Here is a 13,083-nt window from a genome sequence, read left to right on the forward strand (position 1 = left end):
GCCACTTGAGAAGAGCTGGCCAGGAAGGAACTGGTGGAAAAGACAATGTGCCCTGAGACCTGAATAATAGTGAGTGAGCCATGCAAAAACCTGGCCAGAGTATCTCAGGCAGTAAGGATGATGATGATGATAGAACAAGTATTTACTGAGCACTTACTACGTGTCGGGCTTTATTTTAAGCCCTTTACCAGTACTATTTCGTGTAACACTCTCAACAACTGGTTGAGGTAAGGGACTATTGATGAGGAAATTGAGGCACTGAATGAGTAGACCATTGTCCGAGGTTCTAGAGGTAGTAAAATACAGAAGGAGACTTGGCCCCAGGGAGGAACTTGGTATGCTGGACATGCAAAAAATCAGGCTGGGGAAGTGGACACTGCTATGGAATGAACATAGGGGCAGAAAGGGGATCGGGATCATACCCCGTAAAGCCTTCTGAGCTAACCTAAGGATTTTGGATTTTCACTGGATGGTTTTAAGCAGATAATGTTAAAGTCCACCTCGGAGGAATGACATAACCAGATCTATGTTTTTAAAGTAAATGTTCAGGTACTGGGGATAGTAGTCCAGGTGTTGTAGGGGTGAAAGCCTGGGTGATGGGTAACATTCTTGAGGCCTGGGATTTGGAAGAAGTCTGAGAGAAACACAGAGGTAAGATAATCATGAGATGAGTTCAGTCCAGGCTTTGACCCCATTATGCGTAAGTGTCCCGAATTCTCTATCCATTGCATCTGTTGACAACTGCCTGTTGACAATTTGGCAGAATAGCTTGGTCATCTCAGTGGAAATGACTGACCTCACCCAGCTCTTCAACCCAGCTCTCGTTAGGAGGTGACATTTCTCCAGCATGACAGAGTGGTGAGGGCATCAGGCCAACATGGGATCCAGTCCCAGTCTGGCAGTTTACCCACTGAATGATTTTAGATGAGTCCCAGAACCTTTGTGAGTCTCAGTTTCTACTTCTGTAGAATGAGGTCATTAACACCTGCCTTCCAAACTTGTTGTGAGGAGTCAATAAAACCAAGTCTGTGTCTTGCACATAGTAGGTACTCAACGATACCAGGTCAATGCCCTCCCTTCTCCTTTGGGTGGAATATGGCAGACATTGCAAATTTTACTTGTTTTCTCTTAATTATGGTACAGAATTATAGCCACTCCAAAGCTCATTATGTCGATTAACACCAGAGACTTTGACCTCAACTCCCTCCCTCCCTTTCATGTATTTATTATCCCCCTCTGTGTTTCTTGAACTCTGCTAGGGACAGATGAGGAGGTCAAACAATCTAATAATTGTCACTGTATTTAAATAATTTGAGTTTTCTGTGTGCAGTAAGATGGCTCCTGTGCCAAGGTGGAGAGTAGCCCAAGACCAGACGCAGAAAGCTTCTGGGCCTTATGGCTAAGGAGTGAGACCTCCCAGGCCCTCTTCATACTTCAGGCTACTTCTCTGCCTATGCTCTGAAATTCAAACAGTTCTCCCCTTGCCCCCTTCCCTGCATTTTCCTGACACACTTTTTTTTACCCATTCGAGACAATTAGGAAGACTATTTCCCGGGAGAATTAACTGTGGGCTCCATCTTGCACTTAACTGCAATGCCTCAGCTTTTCTTCCCCCGGACTGCCGATTTCCCACCTTACCATCTCCCTTATTTTCAGTGTCTTGTTAAACAAAAATTTCTTTGTCTTTCTCTGTGTCTGAGACTGGGAAATTACTTTCTTTAATCCGCCTATTTATACTTTTAAGACCAAGAATATTAGAAGCATTTGTGGCTCTGAAATTGTTTTCAGTTAGGATTGCTCTGCCAAAATACTGTTGCTGTTTGTGTGTGTGTGTATGTGTGTATATATATATATTTTTTTCTTTTAATGTTCTGATAGCCATACCCTCTGGCTTGACTTTAGAAATCACTGTTTTCTAGACACTGGGATGTCTCTATGTTACAGTTATTTCACTTCCTTAAGAGTTAACTACTTTAATTCCCTTATCATACAGTCATATGTACTACTTTTCTATCTCCAAATGCAATTAAAAGTGCCCTTCGGGTGTTCCAAGTTTTAATCATTCTGTGTGTGGAGCATTCCCATGGCTCAGAAGGGCATTCTCTGCCTCCTCTCTGATGGAGCTTTTCTCTGAGGAGGAGGAGGAAGAGGAGTGGAAGAGTCAGAGTGAGGTGTGACAGCTTTGTTTCAGATGCCAAATTCCTCATTTTTGAAAACATTGACTCTCCTGCATGGGCCGGGGCCAAGAAACCAGTTCTCACTAGCAGTGGCCATGGGTAGCAATCTGGGAGGACAAGCCAGACCCGAGCCCAGGAAAGCACTGTTGCCCCCGACTGGCTCTGTGACCTGAGGCAATGACTGATTTTCATCTGTAAAATGGGTAATCATACCTATCTCATTGTTTTATTGAGAACATAGAGAAGTTCCTCAAAACTAACGGTATTATGCCGCTAATCATTATTCTGGATGATTCCTCAAAAAAACTGGAGCTCATCTCCGAATCGGTTCATGTGCTCTGTATGCAAGCGCTCATCAAACTGTGACATGAGCTTCTCCAGCCCTTGATTAGTGACCACTTGCCACGTGAGTGGGATAACACCTGCGCCGCTCTATATCCTAATCAGTGGCATGAGTCTGTTGGTCGTGCACTTGGATGTCCCGGCAATGTCAGATTGCTATCGTAGCTTTAGAGTTCTTACTCTCATTTTCTGTACTTAATCACAGAGTGGGAACAGTGTGCAAACCCGCTGTGAGCCATGGACTTCATCTTGAAAAGCACACTTGAGGCTGTGAGGCTTTTGAGAGGCTAAAACGTGCAATCGCTGTGGGAGGCACAGAAGGACAATCTGCTGGTTTGGTTCCTGCACCCTCCCAGCCCAAACTTCAGTGTTTCATAAGGGTTCTTGCCTGTCTGGGCGTGAATGGTGAACGGTCTGCCCTGATCCCAGCCTGTTCTGACTACTAGTAACTATGGTTCATCACAGTCACTGAGCGGGGATTCCTGTTCCATCCTCAGGCTTGACTTGGCATTTAGGTGGAAAGCAGGATTGGACTGTCATCGCTTCTCATGTCATAAAACCAGGGAAAATAACCTGGCTGGCAGTCAAAGCCTTACAAAAATAAAAAACAGACAAACAAAAAACCCCTTGGCAGACGTACCCTACAACCCAGGAATTGCATTATTAGGTATTTACCCCAAAGATACAGATGTAGTGAAAAGAAGGGGCACCTGCACCCCAATGTTCATAGAAGCAACATCCACAATAGCCAAAGTGTGGAAGGAGCCGAGATGCCCTTCAACAGACGAATGGATAAAGAAGATGCAGTTCACATATACAACAGAATATTACTCAGCCGTCAGAAAGAATGAATACCCAGCATTTGCATCGACATGGGTGGAACTGGAGGGGATTATGCTAAGTGAAATAAGTCAAGCAGAGAAAGACAATTATCATATGGTTTCACTCATATATGGAACATAAGGAATAACGCGGAGGACCACAGGGAAAGGGAGGGAAAACTGAATAGGAAGAAATCAGAGAGGGAGACAAACCATGAGAGACTCTGGACTCTGGGAAACAAACTGAGGGTTACAGAAGGAAGGGAAGACAGGATAACCAGGTGATGGGCATTAAGGAGGACACGTGTTGTGATGAGCACTGGGTGTTAAACGCAACTAATGAATTGTTGAACACTACATCAAAAACTACTGATGTACTATATGCTGGCTCTCTGAACATAATAAAAAACAAATCAAAAACAAAACAAAAAAACCTTGGCAAGATTCCATGTGTTGACTCCAGCCACACTTACTCTCGTACAGGCCACTTCATGTCATTCTGTTGGGGATCATTTTCCAAAGCCAGCCACCCAATTCTTCCCAGGCATTGGACTCTACTCCTTCGCTACCAGTAGAGGTTACATTTGGGGACCAATGTTCTTACAGTACAGTAATAACAACGACAGTCTTCCTTCACTTGGGAAATTAAAGGTATGGGGTCAAAAGCATTACTGTGAAGCCCAGCTGCTTCCACACCCAGCTGATGCTGCTCCTTATTTGAAGGGTTAGACTTAATCAACAATACCAACCAGAGGTTAAAAATAGTATTGAAAACGCCCAGTGATAATGATTTACACCCTTGTAATAACATTTGTACTGGGAAGAGGGTGCCAGTAATGTAGCACATGTCTCAGACTCCCTCTTGCCTCCTTCCTTGGCAGGTATTAATCAATCGCTTCTCTATTTTCTAGTCTATCACATGGCTTCAGAATATCGGCGTAGAATTCAAGGCCATGACCAATACATAGGAGATGATAAATGGGATGAGGCTCCCTTGGCTTTCCAGTGTCGTAATTTAGAGTTAAATGTGCTTTTCACGTGCGTTATCATTTCTACCCTCACCTGTGATGATTCACGACGCACATAATCAGAAAACTGGGACTTCAAAGAATTAAGGCAGCTGGTGAATATCATACAAGAAGTAAGAGGCAAAAGTGAGAGCTGCACCCTGACCCACTGCTCTCCGCAAAAGAAGGGACTGGTATTTATTATGCTCCTTCTGAGTGCCAGGCTTTTACAAATCCTAAGTTGTCTAATCTTATAATCAGTGTCATCCTGTGAGACATTATTCTTTCTGATTTCCAGGTAAGGAAGTGGGGTTCACAGAACCAGAGCAGCTTTTTCAAGGTCATTACAGATAGTAAGGGGGTGAGGATTTGAACCCACATGTCTCTGAGTCCAAAGCACATTTATTTTTCTTAGCCCACGGGCCCCACAGTCCAGCCTCTGCTTGGAGAGAGCACCTCCCGGAGCGGGACATGGTAAAGGTGTTTGGAAGAATGGTATTAATGACAGCGGCAGCTTGAACATGACTTCAGTGCTCGACATTTAGAGAAATGATTAAATAAACACTATCCTAGCACCACACTGGAATATTTGCTGCTATTATAAACGGATAATATGATGACTATGTAGAAACATGCAAAAGTGTTTACCAAATAACATTAAGAAATCATATGTATACTGATTACATTTATGCAGAAATTATGCATATGAATGGATAAACAGTAAGAGGAAACACAAAGAAAATATCTTTTGGCTGGGATACAGGATAATAAGATGTTTTAAAGTCACGTTAAGCATAACGCAGAAAAAAAAAGTTTATGGATCTCAGCATCAAGAAAATCTGGCCAAAGAAAATAGACAAAAATAATCACCCATGAGGGAATTTGTCTTGGAGATTTGAAAGAACACATTTCCAAAATAATGAAAAGGGCATAATGGCATTTAGAGTAAAAATTAAATACTGATTCAGAGCAAGTGGAAGTAGTGATATTAGAATAAAAATTTCACAGCGGGAACTATGAGAATTTCAGGGGGAATTTTGCACACTAGAGAGATCTGGAGGCCTCGTGCCATGTTTTCCTTTCATTTCCTCAACGAATTCACATTTTCTGCTATTTAGATTTCCTGGTGAGGTTCTAGGTAGTGATTTTGAAAATCAACCACACACAATTTTCCCCCTAGATACTGTAGGGCAAGTGAATTCATCTGAATTCTACTGTGTTTTGGCGGGGGGGGGGGGGGGGGCAGGGAAGGATGTCATTCAAAATCTAGTTTCCAATTACCAAACTCCTATCCCGCAACCATCCATTCAGGAGACGTTGACTGGGTTCTGATTGTAATCTAGAGCTTGTGAGGCTCTGGAAACACAAGGCAATTGATCTGTCTTCAGGTTGCCGGGGGTCTATTGGCGGAGATGGGTGAGTGAAGTGCTAGTTCTTACACAGGACCGACCAAGAGCTAAGCAAGAGACCATGTGCACAGAGCTCCAGGAGTAGTGGGGAGGGGCAGCTGCCCTGGCAACGAGGCAGAGAGAGTCTCAGAGGAGGTGAGGGACAGCCGAGTCCTGAAGGAAGAGAAGGAGGTGGCCTGGGCATCCTGGATGGGAAGAGGAGGGTAGGAACAGCACCCCAGGCAGTGAGTCAAGTCAAGTCTATTGCGCCAGTGCGTGAAGGCAACAGACACACAGCATATTAGCGGAGCTACCGGTGTTTTGTGTGGATACAGGATGGCGTGTGAGATGGAGAAGGGATGTGGGGCAAGGCTGGGAAGCTGAGCTTGGGGGGGTCTTGAGTGCCAAGGTCAGACAGCATGGTGAAGCAGAGATCGCCCTCTAGAGCACTGGAAACTGCAAACAGCCCAATTGAAGTCCTATGCTGGGACCAACGAGGAAGGGTATCCTCAAGGATATTAGGAGAGGAGGGAATTCTGGGATGCCCAGGTCCCCAGCTGAGGGGGCAGCATGAACTGTAAACGGACCTACGTGTTCCAGTATCTTCAACATCTCAGGAAAGGGATCATACCTTATCCATTCTTGTCAACACCCTACCCCATCCCCTTTTGTGCTGGCACATGGTAGATGCCACCAAAATATCTTTTGGTTAAATGATTGATTTCAAACTTAAAAATAAAACCAGAGTACCTTAAATGCTCAAGGAGGGAGACAACCCTACAAGCCAATGCCTCCCTGCAGCGTGCTGAGCACACAAGGACCATCTCTACTGTTGATGGGAGATGAATGAAAACAGCACTTGCCACTCACGGCATCCTGGAAGTTTGCATCCTGCAGGCTTTCTTTAAATGCTTAAGGACATGGGTCACCTGGGTTAAGCACCTGCCTTCAGAGTCTTGGGATTGAGCCCCGCATCCTGCTTCTCTCTCGTGCTCTCTGCCCCTCCCCCTGCTCATGCTCTCTCTCTCAAATAAATAAAATCTTAGAAAAAAAAAGAGTGAAACTCTTGATTTTGGCTCAGGTCATGATCTCAGGGTCATCAGATCAAGCCCAGCGTTGGGCTCCACACTCAGCACGGTGTTTGCTTGAGATTCTCTCTCTCTGTGTCCCTCTCCCGGCTTGCACGCATGCACTCTCTCTCAAATAAATAAATAAATCTTAAAACAAATTAAAAATAAAAATAAATGCTTGAGGACATGGTTTCTGCCTACCCCCTCTTTGTGGAATAGGAAATGAAATCAACATCAATTATTTCTTTTTCAATTTGAAAATTGAATCCGTTAAAGCTATTTAAATTTAGAAAACAGTTACTGCATACAGTAAACATTCCCATGCAAGAAGTGCTTATAGGAAATTTGAAATGATGGCAATTTCAAACCCTGAGTGAGAAAGGGCTTTCACTCTGATGAAATAAAAGGCAAGAATTAGGAAGAAGGACCAGGCTGATGGGTGTGTTGTCCCCATTGGCTCTTCTCAGAAGCTCTGAGTGCAGGGGGCTCCAATGACTGACTTGGCTCTTCCCAATGACCTTCAAAAAACCACACTTGGCAAATGAGAGATGGGACCTCCACATGCCTCCGTCTCACTAGAATCCAGTGAGGGTGGTATAATACCCCATTTTCCAGATAAGGAAACTGAGGCTCAGACAGGTCATATAACTTGTCCAGGGTCACACAGCTAGCAAGCGGCTGAGTTAAAATACATACTCCTGTCTGTCTGGCCCCCAAACCCAAGTGTCAGCATGAGGTCCCTTCCCTGACTGTGCTATATTCTCCCTGGAACAAAACTGTCTCTAGAACTGTGCCACTCAGCTCAGCTGTACATTATGGGCTATAACACCTACCTTGTGTTGGTACCTAAAACAAACTTAAAACTTACATTCCAGCCATGTGAAGCTGCCTAGAGTTCCCCAAACCCACTGGCTTTCTCCATCCTTCTCTGTCGCCACTTGGGGTAGACCCTCCATCTAGTCTACCCAGGACCACCTACTCGTCTTTCAGAATCAATCCATCTCCTCCTTGAAGGCTTTGAGCCTCCCATGTCCACCCTCCAACAACCTCTCCCCTCTTTGTGCTTGGAGTCAGGCTGTGGAATCAAATCCTTACTCTGCCATTTACCAGCTCTGTGACCCTAACAAAAGCTACTTCTCTGTGTCTCAGTTTCCTCCCCTGAAAAATAGGACTAAAAAGAGTCTCTAGTTCATAAGGTTGTTGTGAGTATTAAAAAAAAGACTTCTTTCCAAGTACCTAGCCACAGTACCTGGTACGTAGTAAGTGCTCAATAAATGTTAGCGGCTGCGTTGATCACTGTACCTGGGACAGATTTCTCTCCCAGCACAGATTTGGTTTTCTTTTGTACCTGATGTACAGTGACCTCCTTGAAAGTTGTGGAGACCTGGCACAAAAAAGGTGTCTAATAGATGTTTGTGGAGTGAACAACGAATAGTGAACAATGAACAGTAGATCTGGCGGAAGCGACAAGGTTGCACAACCAGGTCTCCTTGACTCAGATGCCCCGATGCTACCAAGCTGCACACTGCCTTCCTGTGGTGGCTGAACCGGATCTTCTTCTGAAATGCCAGGGACACAGCTGGACTCGCTGCTTTCCAGCAAACATGGCAAAGGACGCATTCCCAAATTCCTAGCTCCTCGCCCCATTCCTAGGTCTCTAGTTTCCTCCCTGGAATGCACGGACTGAAGGGTGCCATCACCCTACCCTGGGAAACAACATCCCTCCCCAGGAGTCTGCAGACACGTTTTGTGAAATGTGTCACCCAGTTTCCAGGAGTGCCTGATAGCCACGACTCAATGACTCCTCCTCCAAAGCCTTGTTCCCAGCCCCAGCCTGGACAACTACCACAGGAACATTCAACCAGCCAGCCCTGGTCTGCCAGAGGTCCCCAAGGCAGGAACTGGGACCACATCTCATCAGAGCCCCATCCCTGCTCGGTGACCGCCAGCTGCTGCTCCCCTTGGACCGGAGAGCCAGCCATCACCACGCCTCTCAGCATCTCCAGCCTCGTTATGCTGGGAGGAGACAGGAGGCAATGGCAGGCAACGTGACAACTCAAATCAAATGACAACATCTGTTCTGTTGTCACTTCCAAAGCATCAGGTCACCAGAGTCCCCTCCAAAGTGCTGCCAGGCGAGCGTCTGAGTTCGGTGCCATCCCTGGCATTCGCAAGCTCAAAGGCATTCAGCGTGCTTCACCTGAGCCTTCCTCCAGTGATGAGAGCCCCCCCCCCCCGCCCGTCAGCTCTGCAGAGCCCCCCGCTGCCGGCCTCCACAGGAATGACTGGGAATTTCACGGCAGTGAAAGAACCTGTTTTGGCGAAGCTAGATGACTGCAATTGCTTACTTTCTGTACTGCTTAACTTTGGTACATGAAAGCCCCAGAATATTGAAATTTCGCATGTCTGGAGCATTGAAAACTCTAGCCCTCCCTTCCAGAGCGGGATGCATCGATTTAAAGAAAATGTTTCTGCTGGTTTAGAAGGCCTTGGATTAATATTCGCCAACACATGTGTGGGACCTCGTTTTCTGATCTGGGTGTGGTTTTGGAGCTCCTCGTGAACTATTTAAACAATACCTCAGATAACCCCCTGAGGCTGGGGCCGAAGGCCTGGCTCCTCAGAAGGACGGGGGAGCCCCAGGTTTTTAAAGCAGTTTTATAAATGAATAAACTGGGGGACTGCTCAGCTGTCTTACGAATATCAGATGATAAGAGCCCTAAGGAAATCTTTGACCCCAGTTCTAATCCAAAAAAAATCTTTGTCATTCCTAGTAACCACTAACCAGGCCAGGTTTCATCATGGGAATGCCCACGTGCATGGTTTTGGGAACTGAGTGTGCGCTTCTGCTCAGCCTTGACCTGCCGAGGGGCTCTCAACTGCCCTGCGTTATTGCTGGGAGGACACCGGAGACCAGAGGACCCGTCCCTGGGCTCCCTCGAGGTCAGCACACCTCGCTGGAACTGTGGCCGACCACACTCTGCTGGCCTCCCCCAGCCCTGGAAAGGGCTACATCTCCACGATGAAGGCCCACCACCTGGCACAAGGCCAGGAAGACAGAGTGGGCTCAATGAAAGAGTCCTGAACCAGTCGACAGAGGAAAAAGTCATAGATGGAGTGAGCAAAGGGAGGGATGGAGGCAGGAAGGGCAAGCAGCTGCTGAGCCAAGATGCACGAGCAGGGGAAGTAAAGGAGTGTTAGGCGGACCCAGAGCAAGAGAAGAGAGTCAGATGCCATGTTGCTCTCCATGGTTCCAGTATGAACAACAACGATGGACACATAGTGGGTGCTCAACAAATTATGCCAATGAACACGCACTGGGTGCTTTCTATCCGCAGGCCTGCACTAAGCCCTTTCCATGGATTGTCCCACCTAATCTGCACGTGAAACCCTCCAAGGAGCTGTTGTTACTTTTGGCAAAGTGGATTAAGGTCCCAGTGAGAAACGATGCTTACTCCCCTGTCAAGGCAGGAGAGACACGGTCCAATTTCTGTCAATATCATCATTCTCCCTTCTTACTAGAAAGGCAGCAGAGCTCTGCATGAAGCTCATGGCTTCTAGAGCCAGACGGCCCGAGTTCAAGTCCCAGCCCAGCCACTCGGTGGCAGAAGGCTGGGTGACTGAGTTCACTTACTCGCACTCTCCGTGCCCGGCTCTCTCATGCAAATGGTGCTAGGGCACGTGGACCATTGTGAAGACTGGTGAAGTCGGGACATGCTGTAAGCACCACATTTAAGTGGTAGCCTTTGAAACACGATTCCATATTGCCCAAACCCACACACGTCTTCCTCCTGTCGCTGCTGGGAGAGGGGTTGGTGCCAATCCCCGCCTCTTCCCCCTCTATGCAAGTATGCTCTTCTCAGTCTTTGCAGGCTAAAATCAGAAAATTGTAGAACATGGGAACCACGTGGGCCTTGTTGACCCCAAGGTGAAAGTTACCATTTTACTGATGATAATAAGAGGGGCTAGGGGAAGGGGAGGAAGGAAATTTAGCATGTATTGACCTGTGTTAAATGCAGCTAAAAGACGTAATAGTGAATCTGTCCAGATTTCCCCAGAGGGTGAGTGACCAAATCTAGGACAGAATCCAAAGTCCCAGATTCCAGTGGCGTCAGCTGAGGGCACACAGAATGAAACTTCTTTATCTGCCTGAGGAGAGGCGTCTTCAGATGGCTTAAACTAAAGCACTCACGGTCTCTAACAAGATGAAATGCCGAGCAGTGGAGAGCAGCCTTCTGAAGTCCTGTGGCTAGAGCGTGCCACAGACTCCCACTTCCCCAGGCCTTGCTACCCATTCCCGCTGCGCCAGTGGCCTCATGGGGGCAGTTCTAAATGCAGAGCCCGGAAGTTTGGAAGAATCTAGCTCCAGCTACCCTTCCTAGAGGCCCTCGCCTGTCCACCCACCCTCCTGGGCAGACTCTGGTTTCTGGTTTCCCTCTGAGCAGGAACCACAGGACCATTGACTGGAGAACAACCTGGTTCAGGGCTGCCAAAATGGTGCTGGTGTTGGGGTGAAGTAGGGTGGTGGGGAGCAAAGCTGACTCTGGCTCTTGCTATGCCTGGACTTGGACATAGGGCATCTAGGCTGGATGGCTCTTCTCTCTCCTACTCGGGAGGGGGACACTACTATGCTCACGTTTCATCCTTTCAGAGGCTTCTGGCCTGGTAGTCCAGCCAACCAGTTGCTCCAAGACCTGGCTTCTAAGTTACTCTCCTTCTCGCCTCTCCTGGCTTCTCACTCCATGTCCAGCATCATTCACCTGCTTGGAATTCCTTCCCCTAATCCAGGCCCTTTCTTTTCCCTCTAACGGGAATGTCCTTCCTGCCCCTTCCTGGCTTTACCTTTATTCATTCTTTCACACTCAAGTCAGGCATCATCTCCTCCATCAAGCTTCTCTGATGTATTCTTCTGAGAGGTCTCTGTTTTGTACTCCCATAATTCCACTTGGAAACTTCAATCAGGGTTATTTACCATTTTGCGTATCATGTTCTCTGTATGGGTCTGGCCCTCATAGGAGTGGGTTTCTTGATGGCAGGTACCATGACTTTTGTCTTTGAATCTTCACTGTCTAGCCCAAGACCTGGCACATGGCGATGAGTGCGTAACTTGGAAGCCTTTGTTCAAATCGTTCTTAATTCACCAGAGAGAAAGTCTAGCCAAAGCATTTCAGCATTTTGACATATACAAAGCGATTGTATACAGAGGGTTGGGAATACAAAACAAAATTGCAAACCGGCACAGTGCTTAGGGATCAAGAAACAACAGCATAAACTCCGTGATGGGGTGGGGGGCTGGAGAAGTGGCCGCACAATGACAATGAGGGAGCTCAGCAATGCAGAGGCAAAGGAACGTGGAACGCGGCCACTGGCTTCCTGTGGAATCTGGAGGACAATGCTTGCTTTATGAAGGAAACCATATCCTCCACCTGCAACATGACGACTGTAATTCTACACCACAAACTGGAGTGACAAATGTGTCCCTTTTAGACCAAATACGGAAGCCATAGTTATTATGCAGGAAGAGATTTTTTGCCTGACTCTTAATTTTTAAAAATCAAAACTGACTTTATATCCAACCCAGAAAATCTGTTCCATGTTACACAGAGAGCCCCTAAGAAGACTTAGAAATAAATGTCTATGTTCCACCATTGGGCTGAACTTTGGGGGACCCTCTCTGGGGGGCATACTGGGTCTCTCCCCAGGGACAATCCCTGGGTGGAGACTCAGAGGCAGTGAGCATGAGACCCCCACGAGGGGCAGAGCGCCGAAACACTACGAGCAGACATCGCTGGCCTTTGAATACTTAATTCCAAGAGTCATACCAACAGAGCCGAAGTTCCACCGTGACAAAGTCTAGGCCTGCGGCTTTAATTAAGCCCATCCCCCACTGATCACACGCACACTGTGGTGTAAGACACACGTACTGTGCTATTTTATCTCAGTTTAGCTCCTTGCTTCAAGATACATCTACGCCTCAAAAGCACTTTTCAAATTCGCCAGGAAATGTAATCCTCCCATTGGTCTTACCCTGAGGTAGTTGAGGGTGAAATTTGTTAGTCCCATCCTGGTGATGTTTTTGGACAGCTGATCCAGGACCTGAGGATCTTGTGCCTAAACAGGAAAAAAAAAAAAATCATGTATTTTCTCTCTGCAAGATGGTGCCGAGAAAGTCTCAGACTGGGCTACAGTTGCTAAGAAATGCAATCTCAACACTGTCCGTTTTTCTCAGAGGGGAGGTTGCTGGAGATCATTTGATTTATGTTTTGAAGACACTTGCA

At 46.8% G+C, this 13,083-nt stretch overlaps 1 protein-coding gene across 11 annotated transcripts in view; it reads right to left on the minus strand.

Annotated features, from left to right (window-relative positions):
- The window catches only part of LDB2 (LIM domain binding 2), a 368,516-nt gene that overhangs the window by 61,713 nt on the left and 293,720 nt on the right, over nucleotides 1-13,083 (minus strand). For all 11 annotated transcript variants that reach the window (XM_026514479.4, XM_026514477.4, XM_026514480.4 and 8 more), the window contains exon 5: nucleotides 12,833-12,916. In XM_026514479.4, the coding sequence (XP_026370264.1) occupies nucleotides 12,833-12,916 (84 nt within the window). The remainder of the gene's footprint in view (nucleotides 1-12,832; nucleotides 12,917-13,083) is intronic.

Source organism: Ursus arctos, unplaced genomic scaffold, assembly GCF_023065955.2.
Source record: "Ursus arctos isolate Adak ecotype North America unplaced genomic scaffold, UrsArc2.0 scaffold_9, whole genome shotgun sequence".
Taxonomy (NCBI): domain Eukaryota; kingdom Metazoa; phylum Chordata; class Mammalia; order Carnivora; family Ursidae; genus Ursus; species Ursus arctos.